At 38.4% G+C, this 18397-nt stretch overlaps 1 protein-coding gene across 6 annotated transcripts in view; it reads right to left on the bottom strand.

The window, feature by feature from the left end:
* RAPGEF5 (Rap guanine nucleotide exchange factor 5) overlaps nucleotides 1-18397 on the bottom strand; it is a 241565-nt gene that overhangs the window by 32584 nt on the left and 190584 nt on the right. For all 6 annotated transcript variants that reach the window (XM_074367361.1, XM_074367358.1, XM_074367360.1 and 3 more), the window contains 6 exons: nucleotides 16721-16862; nucleotides 15444-15541; nucleotides 13671-13701; nucleotides 12454-12532; nucleotides 10060-10209; nucleotides 6430-6527 (listed from right to left, as the gene is read on the bottom strand). In XM_074367361.1, the coding sequence (XP_074223462.1) occupies nucleotides 6430-6527; nucleotides 10060-10209; nucleotides 12454-12532; nucleotides 13671-13701; nucleotides 15444-15541; nucleotides 16721-16862 (598 nt within the window). The remainder of the gene's footprint in view (nucleotides 1-6429; nucleotides 6528-10059; nucleotides 10210-12453; nucleotides 12533-13670; nucleotides 13702-15443; nucleotides 15542-16720; nucleotides 16863-18397) is intronic.

Here is an 18397-nt window from a genome sequence, read left to right as displayed (position 1 = left end):
CCATGCTAAAAGAAATATTGAAAGGGCTATTCTAAATAGAAAAGCAGCAGGATGCTACAGAAATGAGAAACACACAACTGGAAAGGTGATAACTCATGAATTACAAATAAAGTAAACATGAAATTATAAAAGAAGACATACAAATCACTGAGAGTGGGAGAGGGAGGCAGGGAAACATAGAATATTTTTTTCTTTCTTTTTAAAATTTTTTTAACAGTAGGATGGGTTTGAGATCATGTTACTATCAGTTTAATAAAAACAGTTATAGTAATGGGTTGACGGATTTACAAAAAAGGGTAACCACAAGCCAAAAATTTACAAAGGAGTCACAAAAATTAAATAAAATCCATGATAATACAAAGGAAAATTACCAAACCACAAAAGGAAGAAGAAAGGAACAAAGAGGATATACCAATTCAACTGCAAAGATAAGTTCAAAATGGCAATAAACACACATCTATCATTAATTACTGTAAATGTTAATGGACTAAATGCGCCAGTCAAAAGACACAGAGTGGCAGACTGGATAATAAAGCAAGAACCTTCAATATGCTGCATACAAGAGACCCACTTTAGGGAGAAGGACACATATAGATTGAGAGTGAAAGGATGGAAAAGGATATTCCATGCAAATGGAAAAGCCAAAAAAGCAGGTGTTGCAGTACTGATTTCAGACAAAATAGACTTTAAAACAAAGGCCATAAAGAAAGATAAAGAAGGACATTTAATAATGATTAAAGGAGTGATACAAGATGAGGATATTACACTCGTGAATATATATGCACCCAATATAGGAGCACCTAAGTACATACAAGAATTACTAACAGAGATAAAGGGGGATATTGATGGGAATACAATCATAGTTGGAGATTTTAACACTGCATTAACATCACTAGACAGATCTTCCAGACAGAAAATAAACAAGGCAACAGAGAAATTAAATACTACAATAGAAAAACTAGATTTGGTGGATATTTTCAGAGCATTACACCCCCAAAAAATAGGATATACATTCTTTTCAAGTGCACATGGAACATCTTCCAGGATCGATCGTGTACTTGGGCACAAAAGAAACCTCAACAATTTTAAGAAGATAGAAATTATCTCAAGCATCTTTACTGACCACGATGCCATAAAACTGGAAATCAACAACAGAGAAACAAAGGAGAAAAAAAGGAAAGCATGGAGATTAAACAATATGTTATTGAAAAAACAATGGATCAATGAGGAAATCAAAGCTGAAATTAAAAAATACCTTGAGACAAATGATAATGAAAGCACAACCACTCAAAACCTATGGGACACAGCAAAGGCAGTGCTAAGAGGGAAGTTTATAGCGATACAGGCCTTCCTCAAAAAAGAACAATCTCAAATAAACAATTTAACCCACCACCTGAATGAATTAGAAAAAGAAGAACAAAAAGCCCCAAAAAGCAGCAGAAGGAAGGGAATAATAAAGATCAGAGAGGAATTAAATACAATAGAGATTAACAACACCATAGAAAAAATCAACCAAACCAAAAGCTGGTTTTTTGAAAAAGTAAATAAAATCGACAAACCTCTGGCCAAACTCACAAAGAAGAAAAAAGAGAGAGCACAAATTAGCAAAATAAGAAAGGAAAATGGAGAAATTACAACAAACAAAATAGAAATACAGAATATCATACGAGAATATTATGAAAAACTATATGGAACCAAACTGGATAACCTAGAGGAGATGGATAAGTTTCTGGAAACATAGTGTCCACCAAAACTGAATCAAGAAGAATCTGAACACTTGAACAATCCGATCACTAGAAAGGAAATAGAAATAGCAATTAAAAACCTCCCTACAAATAAAAGTCCAGGACCGGACGGCTTCACCGGGGAATTCTACCAAACATACAAAGAAGAACTCATACCAGTCCTTCTCAAACTCTTCCAGACGATTGAAAAGGAGGGAATACTCCCAAACTCATTCTATGAAGCCACCATCACCCTGATACCAAAATCAGGCAAAGACACTACAAAAAAAGAGAATTACAGGCCAGTATCACTGATGAACATAGACGCCAAAATCCTCACCAAAATTTTAGCAAACAGAATCCAACAACATATAAAAAAGATTATACATCATGACCAAGTGGGGTTCCTCCCAGGGACACAAGGCTGGTTCAATATACGCAAATCAATCAGTGTAATACATCACATCAAGAAGAGAAAGGACAAAAACCACATGATCATCTCAATCGATGCAGAAAAAGCATTTGATAAAATTCAACACCCATTTATGATAAAAACTCTCGCCAAAGTGGGTATAGAGGGAACGTATCTCAACATAATAAAAGCTGTATATGACAAACCTATAGCCAGCATAGTACTCAAAGGTGAAAAACTCAAAAGCTTCCCACTAAAATCTGGGACAAGACAAGGATGCGCACTATCACCACTCCTATTCAACATAGTCCTGGAAGTCCTAGCCACAGCAGTCAGGCAAGAGAAAGAAATAAAAGGGATCCAAATTGGAAAAGAAGAGGTAAAAGTGTCATTATATGCTGATGACATGTTACTATATATAGAAAACCCTAAAAGGTCCACACAAAAGCTACTAGAGCTGATTGAAGAATTCAGCAAGGTAGCAGGTTACAAAATTAACGTTCAGAAATCAGTTGCATTTCTTTACACTAACGATAAATCAACAGAAGAAGAAAGTAAAGAAACAATCCCCTTTAAAATAGCACCCAAAGTAATAAAATATCTGGGAATAAATCTAACCAAGGAGGTGAAAGAATTATACACAGAAAACTATAAACCATTGATGAAGGAAATTAAAGAAGACTTTAAAAAATAGAAAGATATTCCATGCTCTTGGATTGGAAGAATCAATATTGTTAAAATGGTCACACTGCCCAAGGCAATCTACAGATTTAATGCAATCCCTATCCAATTACCCAGGACATATTTCACAGAACTAGAACAAATCATAATAAAATTCATATGGAACCATCAAAGACCTAGAATTGCCAAAGCATTACTGAAGAGAAAGAAAGAGGCTGGAGGAATAACTCTCCCAGACTTCAGACAATACTATAGAGCTACAGTCATCAAGACAGCATGGTATTGGTACCAAAACAGACATATAGACCAATGGAACAGAATAGAGAGCCCAGAAATGAACCCACAAACTTTTGGTCAACTCATCTTTGACAAAGGAGGCAAGAATATACATTGGAATAAAGACAGTCTCTTCAGCAAATGGTGTTGGGAAAACTGGACAGCACCATGTAAAACAATGAAGCTAGAACACTCCCTTACACCATAGACAAAAATCAACTCAAAATGGATTAAAGACTTAAACATAAGACAAGATACAATAAACCTCCTAGAGGAAAACATAGGCAAAACATTACCTGACATACATTTCAAAAATTTTCTCCTAGAAGAAATAAAAGCAAGAATAAACAAATGGGACCTAATGAAACTTAGAAGCTTCTGCACAGCAAAGGAAACCAGAAATAAAACAAGAAGAAAACCTACGGCATGGGAGAAAATTTTTGCAAGTGAAACCGACAAAGGCTTGATCTCCAGAATATATAAGCAGCTCATACGACTCAATAAGAAAAAAATAAACAACCCAATCCAAAAATGGGCAGAAGACCTAAACAAGCAATTCTCCAAGGAAGGCATACAAATGATCAAAAAGCACATGAAAAAAATGCTCCATATCACTAATTATCAGAGAAATGTAAATCAAAACTACAATGAGGTATCACCTCACACCAGTCAGAATGGCCATCATTCAAAAATCCACAAATGACAAATGCTGGAGAGGCTGTGGAGAAAGGGGAACCCTCCTACACTGCTGGTGGGAACGCAGTTTGGTGCAGCCACTGTGGAAAACAGTGTGGAGATTCCTCAAAAGACTAGGAATAGACTTACCATATGACCCAGGAATCCCACTCCTGGGCTTGTATCCAGAAGGAAATCTACTTCAGGATGACACCTGCACCCCAATGTTCATAGCAGCACTATTTACAATAGCCAAAACATGGAAACAGCCTAAATGTCCATCAACAGGTGACTGGATAAAGAAGAAGTGGTATATTTATACAATGGAATACTACTCAGCCATAAAAACTGACAACATAATGCCATTTGCAGCAACATGGATGCTCCTGGAGAATGTCATTCTAAGTGAAGTAAGCCAGAAAGAGAAAGAAAAATACCATATGAGATCGCTCATATGTGGAATCTAAAAAACAAAAACAAACAAACAAAAACAAAGCGTAAATACAGGACAGAAATAGACTCACAGACAGAGAATACAGACTTGTGGTTACCAGGGGGGTGGAGGGTGGGAAGGGATAGACTGGGATTTCAAAATTGTAGAATAGACTACACTGTATAGCACAGGGAAATATACACAAAATGTTATGATAACTCACAGAGAAAAAAATGTGACAATGAGTGTGTATATGTCCATGAATAACTGAAAAATTGTGCTGAACACTGGAATTTGACACAACATTGTAAAATGATTATAAATCAATAAAAAATGTTAAAAAAAAAAAAAGCCCCGAGTTGGGACATAACACTGACCTTCGCTTACTGATTTGGAGGTGAAGGATATTTTCACATGGCTCTTTACCCCTCCTACTTTCTCCCTTAATGCGCCCCTGCCCCTGGCACTGCCCTCTAGTTATTCAAGGCAGACCATCACCCTCTCCAAGAATCACTGTCTGTGTCTCTATTCTTTTCATACAGGGCCATGACTCCTAATTTCCAAGATGAATTTAGGCACAAGTATAGTGGATATGAGGGATTTCTCACATTACCCTTCCCTTATAATGTTCCATTTTGACTGAAATCTTTTGGAGATAAAATACATAAACTATAATTCCATCAGGGAAGTTTTAAGGGGTGTGTCAACCTGGTGGGGGGAACATTTGAGCACAGGGTGGCATCTGGCTCAACTCGAAACATTTCGGACATACTTCACAGCACCTATTCCTCCCGTTAAGACACTGCTGCTCGCCTGCCCTCCACTCTTGCGAGCCTGGCCCTGGACCGTGGTAGAAGAGCGCTCCGGGAATGCATGCAAGGGAGATGCAAGAGAAGTCTGTGTGGCCCCGGGGAGGGTGGGGAGACAATGCGGTCCCTCCATCACCACAGCAACCGCATATCAGATCCTCCTCCCTGGGGAGGGGTGCAGTCACATCACTCTCACTATTTACTCAAAGATGCTGTGCAGCACCCTGTCTGTCACCTTTCACTGCTGGAATTACATCATGTATAGACCCAAGTCCTGGGACCTGGGGAAGGACACTCAGAGCTGGGAAGGCCCACGTAAGACAAACAGCTTCCCTCTCCTTTTCTCGCCCGCGAGGTACAGATGAAAGGAATGTGCAGGAGCTCCAGAGTCAAATGTAACCAGACTGAAATCCTAACCCTCTCCCTGACTTGGCTGTGGGGAACTAGTTACTCAGCCTCTCTGAATGCCACATGGTGAGTGGGAACGTTAAATGAGATACTGCTTATGAATTAGTACATACGCGTCTGGTCATAATTGTGAAAATAATCGTGACTAATATTTTTATGGTAGCTTGATTATTGTGTAGATAACTTTACATAAAATGTTTTTATTATAAGCAGTTTTGGTTAACATGCATGGTATACAGATTCCTCAGTGATAACAGACCACAGGAGCCAGCTGGAAAGACCCCACCCTGTGAGGACTCCATGGAACAGACCAGGACCCCGAGTCTGGACGATACAATCACAGTCTGGTAAAGCCTGCTCTTTGTGGGTGACGGATCTGAGGCCTGGCCCTACCATTCAGAAAGCAACCATGGGACTGAGGTTTTGGGGATCAACAACAAATTATCTAGTGAGATGTAAAAGTTCTTAAATTTAGGACTGAAAATAATAACATACAGTGTGGGTTCTACATTTCTTCTCATGATTATTCTTCATTGGCATCTGATGCCCCCCCCCAATCATGAGCCCATTTTACACAAGGAAGGCTGATAATCCCCCCTTTCTTCAAGGGAACAGCACACTCAAAGTGCACCCAATGCACAGAAACTAAGGACAGAGTCTCTTTCCCCTTAAATCCACCCACGCAGGGGGCATTTCTCAGCCTAATAACCAAATACTCACCAAAAAAAGAAGAAATGGAACTAAGATTCCAGCGGAAAAGTCATATCTCTCAAATCCCTTGTTGCAGGGGCTCAGAGAGAAGCAGGATCTGACTTAGGAAGAGTTTAGAATTCCTAAAGATGGGCCTGCCTTTGATTTGCAAAAGTAGTGTTATTTGACAAGTGTATTATTGGCGACAGGAGGAAATAGTTGGACGTATTTTTCTAACTTTCACTTTAAAACATACAAATATATGTTCTCAGTCTGACATTTATGTCTCTGTGTTTCAAGTACAAGGCTAAAGGTCCTTACCAAAGTGTCAGCCAGGTCCTTCCGGTAGACAAATATCCGATCAGATGCATCAAGGGATTTGGAGATGTCCAAGTCATTTGGCTGGAGTTCATGCTTCTCTTTATTAAAAAAAAAAATAAGAGTAATTAGAAACACACGAATAGTAGTAGGCATTTATAGTACATCTAAAGAGTGAAACTTGCCAAAGAGTAAGATTTAAAAGTAAATAGAATGTGAAGTAGATTTAATTCAGTTCTGCAAATGCTATTCAACGACACCAGATAATCAAAGCTCATTATCCATAAAGTGGTACCCTCTTGGATTCTTTCTTATATTTAGTCATTCTTTAGGACACAGAACAGCTTAGGGAAGAAAGTAAAATTCACTCATAATCCCATCACTCTAAAGTAATCATGATAGTAATATTGGTAAAAATTGGGTATATTTTTGTCCTGATCTTTATGCAAATGTGTGTGTCTGCACACACACATAAAGTCACAATTATTATTCCTACATATGCATTAAAATCATTACAGATACATATGTGGATATATTTGTAATTATTTCCTTATGTGGTTTTATATGCTGATTTTCTTCCAAGTACTAACCCATTTGTCAAAATTATTTATATATGTCATGTGTAATTGGTTATATAACAGTCCATTATACTATCATTTAATCGTTCCTCTCTTGTTGAACATTCAATGGTTTCTTTTTTTTTTTTTGGTCATATAAATTAGATAGCAAAATACATACTAAATACTAGCACGGGGCCTGGCACATAACAGGGGTTTGATAAATGGGATCTATTATTACAGCAGCCATAATATATATTGCTGAAGTCAACATCCTTGTGCATAAATCTTTGGCTCTTAGAGATGAATTTCTTAACATAGATTCCCAGTAGTGAAATTATTGGTCAAAGGGAATGAATATTTTAAAGTTTCTGATACAGACTGCCAAATTGCTTTCCAATTCTTACACCCACCAACACTCATCATTACTTTTGATAAATTTGCTGTTTTGCTAAAATCAAAAATAGATTCTCAGTTTATTTTGTATTTCTTGACTGCTAACAGAGCTGAATATTTTTCATATATTGTTCTTCTACTTCCCTATTGTTCCTGTCCTTTGGCCATTTTTCTACCAAAGCTGGACTCCTACAGCACAATAGGCTTCCTCATAGAAAAGTGTCTTCCCCTGCCTACAAAATGCAGACAGGAATCGACTAAAGGGATATTCAAGTTTATTCCACTGTAACACAATCAGCTTCTCCTAAGGTAGCCCTTAAGTTATCCAGCAGGGATGGAAACACAGTACGCCACGTATCTTTCTCTAGATAATTTAATCAGTTCAAATGCCAGATTTTGTTTTGAACTTTTCTGCTTGATACAGAGTACACAAATGATAATCTAATATGTTCTTTACGGCCCAGAGTTACAAAGATCAATAGTACTATCCTGTCAGGCCGTTGATGTTTGTAGTAAATTGTCCCATGTGGCTGGGCTCTGAAGTTCTTCCACCTCCTCCCTCTTTGTTTAGCTGTAATTTCTTGCAACCTTCTGTGTGTCCATATAAGCCTTAATCTGAATTTATAAGAGCCATTCCGTACCTGCTATGGAATAAAATGCCACGGCTTTCTGACAGTAATTTTTCCATTCACTAAGAAATTTTTTTTTCTTATTTTCAAGTTTGTCACTATACTACAAAAGATTAAAGATGATAGAATTTTAAGCTCTGAATAACTGGGTAGGTTTCTGTTACTATATGCATATACCTACCCTGGGTACAAAATAGGCAGAAATCTACTGAAAGCTGTGAGGCTAAAAGTGCCAGTCCTCTTAGAAAGATTCACAAAATCTACCACATGGCCAACATCTTTAAACTTTTTTTGACAAAAAGAAAATAACAGTAGATCTCTTTGTCATTTCATTTTGAAGTAGCATTTAAAACATCATTTATTAAAAATTATGTAACTAGAGCAGAGAATACATTAAGCTCTGTGAGCTCTTTTTTCTCTTCATAAAAACATTATTGTTTGGGGATACGAAGCTGCAGGCAAAAAGGTTCTTAACAGACAGAACTACTAATTGGTGGAAAATGATGGCACATTTCCAAATCTGTGAGATAATTCAAGAGATAAGCTGATAGCTCTAGTGATGATTAACTCTGAGTCTAGCCGCATTACAACGCCAGATGAATCTAATTTAATAGGGTGTAAAAATGGTATTTCACAGTCATCAAATAGATATTGGCTAGTAAAAGAGCCACTCATTAATTTCAAGATTCACGTATGGCCCTGGGCCACCTCTGGGTCATCCTCCAAGGGGGTTGGGTCTCATCTGTGCCACCAGGTTCACCCAGAGTCCTTCCTTCCCCAGAACCTTCTGTCTGAATGGGGACCCGAGAATTACCCTCTGTCTTGAGAGGCAAATGCTGGTTTTGATGAAGCTTAGTACTGTTTTGAATCATTAACTATTTTTGGTCACTTAAAATTAATATGCAACTATCAGATTTATCTGCAATATTTTGTTAAACAGTCAACCACTTTTGGATTAAAATTCATGTAGTCCACATGTTTCTGAAATTTTTGCTCTTTTTCTTTTGATAATGTTTTGATGGAATGTACAATTAGGGCCGAGGGAGAGGAAGGAGAGACTCACTTACTAGGTCCGGGAAGAAGGGCTGTCTGTTTGCATATGTAATTGACTAAATTGTAGGACCATTTTACCTGCCTCTGAGTAACAAAGCAAAGAAGTAATATTCCGTCACATAATGCTTTAGTACGTTCTGATCTTCTCCTGACTGTAGAATGACAACAAAGGGTAAACAGGAATGCCCTTTATCTGCTCCCCCTCCCCCACCCACCCCATCACTGGTTCATTAGTTCACATAGTTACTCCCATTTTTCAACTACTGAGGCTAAGTTTCTTTCTTTGTATTTTTCTCAGGGTTAATGAGATATTAAGTAAAGACTGTAAGCCAAAAAAGGAGGCCAGAAACACTGAGACGCTAAGATCTGACAGGCTCCAGTGAAAACGCTGGGGTCTGTTCAGGTCACATAGATCAATAGTGTCAGCTCGTAATCTGTGTGATCTTATTCAAAACAGACAATAAACCGTTCTCTGAGGATAAATAAGGCCCAACAGAAGGAAAAGCTATCACCAGGCCTCACTCCCCATGTCCACCTGAAGGAACACTGCCTGTGAGCTTTCGGCTTATTGTACAGTTTTTATTTCCATCAATAGGAAGTCTTTAAGTCTTAAATTGTCAGCCAGCAAAATGACTAGTTCAAGGCTGTCTTTCTTTTTTCTTCCGAAAGTAATTTCATCCTTTAGCAATTTCCCAAGCTAATTTAAATATGAAAACAGAAGGCTTATCTAGAGTACAAAATATGTAAAGCCTTATAACACATTTCAAAACACTGGCGTGCCTCTCTATTCAGTTCTTGGGGAGGAAATTCAGTATCCAACAGTACCCAACTGTTGTCATGGAAACATCTCTGGTAGGCAGCTTCTTGTTGTTCCTGTGGTCATCCAGCTGCGGACCTGGGAGGGATGCACTGCACGATTATACCATAAAAATGTCAACTCTCTCCTTTTGGAGGTGATCCAGTGAAAGATTAATATTCAAGGACAGAAAATCACTTACCCCCAGAGAATGAGACGGTAACCAGAGCCAGATCCTCTTCCGCATGCTGGATCTTTTCTGCCACCACTTTCAGGATCTCCTGGGCTGTACTGGAAACTTTTGCCTTCACACTGACATAGGAGTGCTCCGTTACATAGACGTGGCAAAAAACTGCACGGGGCGAAAGAATTGTGAGTGAACAAAGAGGTGTGACCAGGAGATACAGACTTTTTCAAGTCAAGGCACCCACCCTCCTATTCTCTTTAGTACAGACCAGACACAGCTAGATTTACATATTTATGTATGCGCACAGGCCCTGAGGGTATATGCATAGAAGTGCGTGCCTGCACACACGGGAGATGCAGACACTATAACGCTGGGGGACAAGCTTGAGCAGTGCATAGGCGGCCCGAACTATAAGGAGAGACCCACACCATGGAGGCGGCCTGACCACAACACAGGTGCTGGAGTCTGGGCCACACGACAGGACTCCGGAGTCCCTTCTTTGAGAGCCACTGAGGTCTCCCAAAGCAGTCTATTACAATGTCTTAACTCACACATTTTAATTTTACACTCCTCTTCCAGACCGTCACAGTGGTGCAATCAAGAACTCTACATGTTGTTATTCGAATTCTCATAAGCTTATCTAAAAATCTGTCATTTGCCATGGTTTTTGGCTTCAGCCTTCTTGACCATTAAAGAATGATGTGCTCCCCCGCCTCCCCATCAAGGTGGTAGTGAGTTTGGCTTCCAAATGGAGGTCACATTTCCAGCCTTTTTAATTTCCTTTTTCTTGTCTGCGGTGCTGATCATTATTAATAGGACATTATCACTACCAGGGTGAACAGGGCCCTGGAAAAATGTTTATGATTTGATAGGAGAAGCTGTTTTAATAGCAATGGAAATAACTGACAACATTATTTGCCTCTTATATCAGCTACTCTGAATGTATAAAACACTAGCTTCTTTAGAAAAGACAGAGGGACAATAATACACTTAGTCTTCTAGACTAAAAAAAAAAAAAGAAAAAAGAAAAAAAGGAGTACAGCTACTAGAGAAATTCACATGCAATTTAACTGGCACCACAAAAATAAACCCAGGATTGTTTTCACAGATATGCCGATGAAGCAAAAGACAAATTCTGAGTTTACTAGTACAAACCTCAAAGTAAACACACCACCAGGAGGCACTGACTGCATTTTGGTTTTGGTCTGGTTGGGTGTCACTAAAACAATAGCATCTGACAAAGAGTTGTTTGATGTGTTGTCAAGACTGGTGAGAGGCTTTTTCCTTCCATAGAAAGATGGAATTTTTGAGCAAGGCAAAGATACGGCCTGCAAACCACTTGTGTACAGCTTGCTTAAAACAATGATGAACAAAAAGAGGCCGGCGGGGAGTGAGGGGGTGTCTTGAAATACTCAGATTCTTTGACTCTCAGCTTGGAAAATTATACAATTAATTGTAAGACAAATGGGAAAAGGGGGACCAGCAACTGAGAGATTAGGAGAAAGGTCATTTCATTTGCTCTCCACTTGGCACAGATGACACTTTGGACACAAGGAGGGCCTTCACGGGCTGCTTGTTTACACAAACAATGGAACAGAAGAGGTATCCTCGTGACACGCTGTTGTTCAAGAAGTTGAGCAAATATTCAACGTCCACACTTATGGGTCTCAGAAAGTCTCCAAGTTACAATAGTGTGAATATCTGCATGGCTGTAAGCGTTTTCCAGCTCTGCACTTGACTCACTTCACCCAAACAGGCGGAAACCATTTCCTGTTCCGTTATAAAACAGTACTGCCAGAAAGCACGTCAGCACCTCCAGAGTGCTGCAGAGCTGTTTCCCCTGTGCTGATGGAGCAGCCCTCTTCAGGGCAGGTCACGAGCCCCTTGGGCAGCAGCACGGACAGAGGACATACTGTACGCGTGGTGCTGCCCGGCACAGCCCTGCCTTGGAGGAGTTTTGAATGTACATCCTTCCTTTTGTTATTCCCGCCAAGATTTTCTTCTTGAAATCTCGGGGACTGACTCAGCCAAAGCCCTGCACGCCACCTTCAGTGGACTTTCCAGTGAGTCAAGACACTGCGCTGATGAAGCAGGGGAGAAGGCAGCCAAGAGGAAAAGGCTGCCTTTCCTGTCCATTCTGCACCTCTCCCGGAGAGCGCAGGGCACTCCCTGCAGTCTCCCTTCCTTACTTCTCAGATTACAAATGTCCTTGGTCCCTGGGGCAGTCTTCTGTGATGAAGAAAATTGTAACGCCCACAGCAAAAGAAGAAAAACTATCATTTTGGGTGCTTATCGGAGGGGTGGGGCCGCTGGCAGTGGTTTAAAAGCAGACTGATGTGTTACAGGTGGAGAATGACGGGGAGAAGCTGCTACCCACCCACCCCAAATCCTCGTGCAAATCACACTCACATTCCTCTGTTTCAGTCACAGTTCCTCTGTGCTGGAGCCAGTTCTCCTTCAGACTGAATTGGTGGAAAAGGGCTTTATTCTGTGAGATGGGAGAACAAGAACAATGAATGAATGTATTCCTGCCCTTTGGAAAACCACAGCTGTTTGCAACATGTTCCAAAAGAGTGTGCCAACTTTTTTTTTTGATATGAAACCCACCCATCCAGTCTTAAAGGAATAAACTGGGAGTTGCCTCAATTAATGCATGTGGAGGTGAAGAGTCAGAGCCACATGACAGATCTTGGCCAAGGCTAGTGGCAGGGAAAAAGCCCCTAAAATTATTCCCTGCAACATACTGGAGAGTATCAGTGTGATTTTTAACCTCTGGCTGCTACAAATATTCACAGACTCTTCTCCTGAGGAAAACATGGTTTCCCCATCCCAATATCAACTTTGCTTTTAGATAATGCAATTTTGAGACAGCTTCATACTTCTGCTGTAGTACAATAACTTGCTAAAGGGAAAAAGGTAAACTATGCAGTATGATTACCCACCTGATACATCAGCTCCTACAAAACTTGTGCCTGACACGTCATTTTGTGTTTCCCCCATCATGCCGAACAGGAAACATTCATTCTTGCAACCATCTCTCTCTCTCTTAGGTTGAAAAGTGGAAACCCTCTTCTGACAAGACTTTCTCACTTTTTTTTAAAATATATCTTTTATATATATTTTAGATTTTAGTTTTTTTTAATTTTGGGGAGGAGGTAATTAAGTTTTAAAAAAAACTCATCTTTAATGGAGGTACTGGGGATTGAACCCAGGACCTTGTGCATGCTAGGCGCACAATCTAGCACTGAGCTATACCCTCCCTCCCCACCCAAGTCTTCCTTACTCTTGCAGTCAAGATTCTTGTGTAGATTGTTTTCTGTTTTTACATCCATAGTTGACAATCGAATTTACATCATTCTGGGGACACTGGGGAAACTCTGAGACTCTAAAATGCACCATGGAAATGTGGAATATCAGAAAGTCAAGGGCACCTGCTGCAGTTGGATCTGGACCAGCCCAGGGAAACTGAAGTGAAGCAGGAAAGCTCAAGAGAGCTGCAGCCCTGCTTCCTGCCTGGCCCTGCTCCACAGGAGGTGGTGTTCCTTAACTATGAAGACGTGCCAGGTGAGGCCAGGTGAGGTCTCCAAACCCCATCAACCCACTGCAGAGAGAAGGGTCTGCCTTACCTTCCTTTGTGGTGAATATTCATCAACAGTACTGAAAGAAAAAGGACAAGAAGTCAGTCTTCGCCTCAAACCCAGAACAATGCAGTTATTGTCACAGAGACTACTTTGTGGGCACTGGACACAGGTTTTTGCTTTTTGAAAAGATAAAACACACAGTATTCATCAGTTTCCTATGTGTAACATACTTGACATTGGGCTCCAGATGTCAGGTGAACCAGGAAGAAAAGAAGCTATCTATTCAACAGGTATATTTTGCTTTCTATCCACAGAAAGTGAGCACCGAGTGAAGAGCTGGATTTATTCAGCCCACAGAATCTCTAAGTTTTCTCATATTTTGATAGCTTCTAGGTGAAATTATTGTTATTCGGAAAGCTAAATAAGTCAGCCACGGCAGATCTTTTCCAGAATGTTTCAGTTTGTGGTGGACTGGGGGACATTCTGCAGGGCCCCAGCTCAAATCTCATTCAAGAATCTAAAGATATTTCATAATCTTATACCAAGAATCACGTCTTAGATCATTTTCTTACTTAAATCTCATTTCTTACTTTACTTTCTTACTTAAATCTTATTTCTCATTTTAATGTGTGTTTTTCAAATGGAATGTATTAAGTTCCATTAATGTATTTAATGCATTTAAATGTGTATCAAACCAGAACTAAATCTGCCCAACTGTAACAAGGCCTGCCTTGTAGCAAGACCAAATTCCATGTAGGAGATTATTTTGATGTAAACATTTCTTCTTTTTTGTTGTTTCATTTGTTCATATTTTCATACTAGTCTTATGCTATGGAAATTTATTATAATGTAGACTGTGATAAAAGACGACCACCCAAATTCACAGTAGTTGTTTCTAATACCTTGTGCCTCATTTCTGAATTTTTAAATGTGTGATTTTCATGCTTGGGGATTAAGGCTTAGACATGATTTGTTTGCTCCCTAAAATTATTTACATAGCCATTTATTTGCCACAGGATCTCCATTTACTAAAATGAAGCCAGGCTTTAAATCTCAAATCAGTAGTCTGAAAGGCCTGAATTAACATTCTCTATAAGAAGTACATTTGTGACTGCTGAAATCTTAATAGAAGTTTTTCACACTTGCAAACAGATGCATTTTATGTTTATATTGTAAATCAGAAAACAATTTTTCCCTTCAGATGAACTTTGCAGCTATATCTGAAACGTGAATAATGACTTGTTGTCCTTTACCAAAATTAATAAGGAGAGTTAGTGTTAAAGTCAGGTATTGACAGCTTGAAAGACTAATGACAGATACCTCAGGGACACTTGGACATGACAAAAGGCATTGAGGAAACGCTGTTCTTTAATCTTTTTAAACTGATAAAGAAACCTCAGGGAATCCATAAAATTGAGCTTTTAAAATGCTCCATGACTTGCTGGGACCTATTTGTAAAACTTTTTTTCCTATTCCATGAGAGAGAGCTATGAGCCCTCCAAATGGCAAGTTAAATATTTACACTTTTACAATTAAATTATAACGTATCACATAATTGTTCTTATGCACCCACGTTGTCATGGCTCAGTTTGTTTCTATCATGTCAAACAGGGTTAAAAAACAGCCAATAAGCTTGATCTAGTGTTCATTCATTTTGAGCTAGAAAAACAAAACAGACATTTACTAGTAGAAAAGGAGGCATCAAGATGAATCTCAGAGTCAAAATGTTCAAAATGATCTTTAAGAGACATCCAAAGTTTTGTCACATTTACTGCTCCTTTCTTTCATTAACTGTGATAAGCAAAATTAAATACTCACTGCCGACGGTGCATTCCAAGTATCTTTTGAAATTCTTTCAGTTCTTTTTCAAGTATTGGATATTCATATACATCATCCAGTACATTCCTATAAATGGTCTGGGAGAAAAAGAAAACGGCAGCTTAATTGGTTTAATGCCTCTTTTGTAAGGACTAAGACTCATACAGTGGTTAACTTGCTCAGGGAAACAGGTGGGATTCAGGCCAACGCAGGGCATTAAACCAGTACCTATGAGATCCTGAGTGGGTTCCACCTCCTAGGCCCACACTCAGCTGGAGTGGCTCTCTGGAAGCTTTTAGGGGCTTCAGGTAAGGAACACTGGAAACTTAAGAGATTTCTGGCTAACTATACAAGATTTCCGTGCCTGTTCTGTATGTTTAGAAATAATATCCACATAATCATTTTGGAGGAAAAGACATCAATTGGATTAAATGACCCAGTTGTCTTTAATCAAAGAGTTGGTTTACACCAGTTTTCAACTGGATGTCTAAATGACACCTGAATTTTGAAATCAAAGTGATTTCTTTCATGAAAGGTAAAGTCAGTTTAGACACTGCCTATTCTGAAATAGAACTCTTCCTTGCTCGAATTCCCTTCTACCCCTCTCTATACTAACCTGCACAGCTAATATGGTTTTGGTGGCCAAAGGAATCTGACTGTTTACAAATCATTTCCAGAGAATCATCTGTGTTGAAAAGATACTGCAGCCTAATAATGACTAGTTTATTTGAAGTTTATCTAACTTCAAATGTGAATCTAGGTTAGTATCTTTGTTACAAGTTATTATTACTTCAATTTCTCAAAAAACACCATGTCCTGAAAAGGTTTCATAATGTATACCTTGTCAATATAGTTTTTAAATGATAAATATAGTTTTATCCCATTATTATAGCTATGGGGCTGGTTAGTTTAAACTTATAATACATGTCAACATACTAAATAGTATCAAGTTTTAAAAGTATGTTTTATTTTACCTTCCTTAGTTATTTCATTTGCAATCAAAATTCCCATGACTTATAAAATATATAACCTTAAATTAAAAGATTATTGTAAAATTTGCCTTTAACATTTATTCATATTGAATTATTTAAAGTTAAAAAATTTCTATCTATTGTAAGGAATATCAGGCTTCAGAAGTCAAAACAAATCAATACTTTGAATCATAACCTGAATATTACAAACAAGTTGGAGGATTGTAACCTATGAATAAGATTTTTGAAAAGCGTAACTGAAAATAGTATCAGTCATTTGGCATTAAACTAGAAGTTTCACATTACCTTTAAAAACATTTTTGAATGTTCATCTTCATGTAACCAGTCTTTGTACAGAGCAATCCACTGTGAAACAAGATGCAAGACCTTACGTTTCCGACAAGGAACATCTGAGTTTTCTTTGCCTTGAAACTTCTTAGCAGAATAGGTGCAGACGGTTAAGAAAGAATACTACGTTGTTGAAAATGAAAATATGAGGCAATCTGTTGACTCTTGTTTTCACAAAATATGCTAAAGCACTTTTTCCAAAAAAACTATGTGTATCCAAAGATGCAGGAAGAAAAGAATGTGCAGGGAGAGCAAAAGATGCTCACTGAAAAGAGCAAAAGTCAACACGAATGATTTACATAGACTTGGTGGCAGGCTGCGAGGATAAGGATTAGAGGATCACACTGACAGCTGACGACACAGTCCCCTGGGCAGCAGGGGTTAATGCCACCCCAAAGAGACGCCAGGCGGCCCATTCACATCAAGGGTGGTTCCAAGAGATCCGGCCTCGTTATATAGGTGGACACTGTTTCCATAAAAGTTAGATCAGAACTAGGCCAGATAAACTTTGATCCTCAGAAACCCACATTCCACGAAACCAGTTACTTCTAAAGTAGGCCCAAATGAGCACAGATTTCTGGAGTATCATTTGTGATGTGATTCAAATACCCACCCTTAGGAATCTACTTGAAAAAAATTTGGGTAAATGTGCAAACGTAAGTAAAAAAGAATTGTTAATTTTTATTTTCACCGGGACAAAAAGAATTAAATAGGGGTAACCTAAATGCTTCAGCCATTGAGAACAGTTAAATAAATTACTGCATATTCATTTAACAGGCTCTTCTAAAGCCATTAAAACCGATGGTCCAGCGGTACATTTACTGACACAGGACATTCACAATATGCTATTAAGTAGGAAAACAAGTAAGAAAAGAGTAAGTTAGGATGATCCATTTCTATTAACTATGCTTATTTATATGAATAATTTCATTACCTGGAAAGATATATACTGATAGTTAACAGTGGCTTCTTAAGTTAATGAGATTTCAGAGAATGTGAATTATTTTTATTGTATTTACAAGCATTTCCTCATTTGTATACAATGACTGCACATTAACTATGCTGTTAAAATTATATAAAAATAACAACCTCAAAGGCAACACACTTAAAGCCTTAGGAATGAGACAGAAGCTTGGTGTTTTCCAAACCAACCTAGTATTTTTGCTCCCCAAATTATCATTTCTGAGTATCCTGGATACACTGAAAAGTTAAGTAGGAATAGAAAATATTGTAATACCAAACACAGGTAGGCTTTGGGGTTGTTGGACAGGATTCTGTGTTCTTTAATGCTGATCTATAACTGCAAATTAGGAACACATTCTGTATCAGGCTTTGTAATTATTTTAAAACATAATTTAGTCACTGCCTCTTCAACCTGCAAAAATACATCAAGGTCATGTGATTTCTTTGATTTTCTACCTGTGAAATAAACTCAGGCAAACACATAAAGAATCTGTTAGAGTATCTTTCTTCTAGTGTTTCTCTTGAAAGGCAAAATATAAAGATTATCTTAAATTATTTCCACTGTCCTTTTCTTCTTTTCCTTTAACTATCATGGCTTGACTAATGATAAAGAAAAAACATCTGGAAAATTAACAAATACTAACAACTTCTTTCTTTTATGTCAGCATATGT

This window comes from Camelus bactrianus, chromosome 7 (assembly GCF_048773025.1).
Source record: "Camelus bactrianus isolate YW-2024 breed Bactrian camel chromosome 7, ASM4877302v1, whole genome shotgun sequence".
Taxonomy (NCBI): Eukaryota; Metazoa; Chordata; class Mammalia; order Artiodactyla; family Camelidae; genus Camelus; species Camelus bactrianus.
This window is presented reverse-complemented; position numbering and strand designations above follow the sequence as displayed.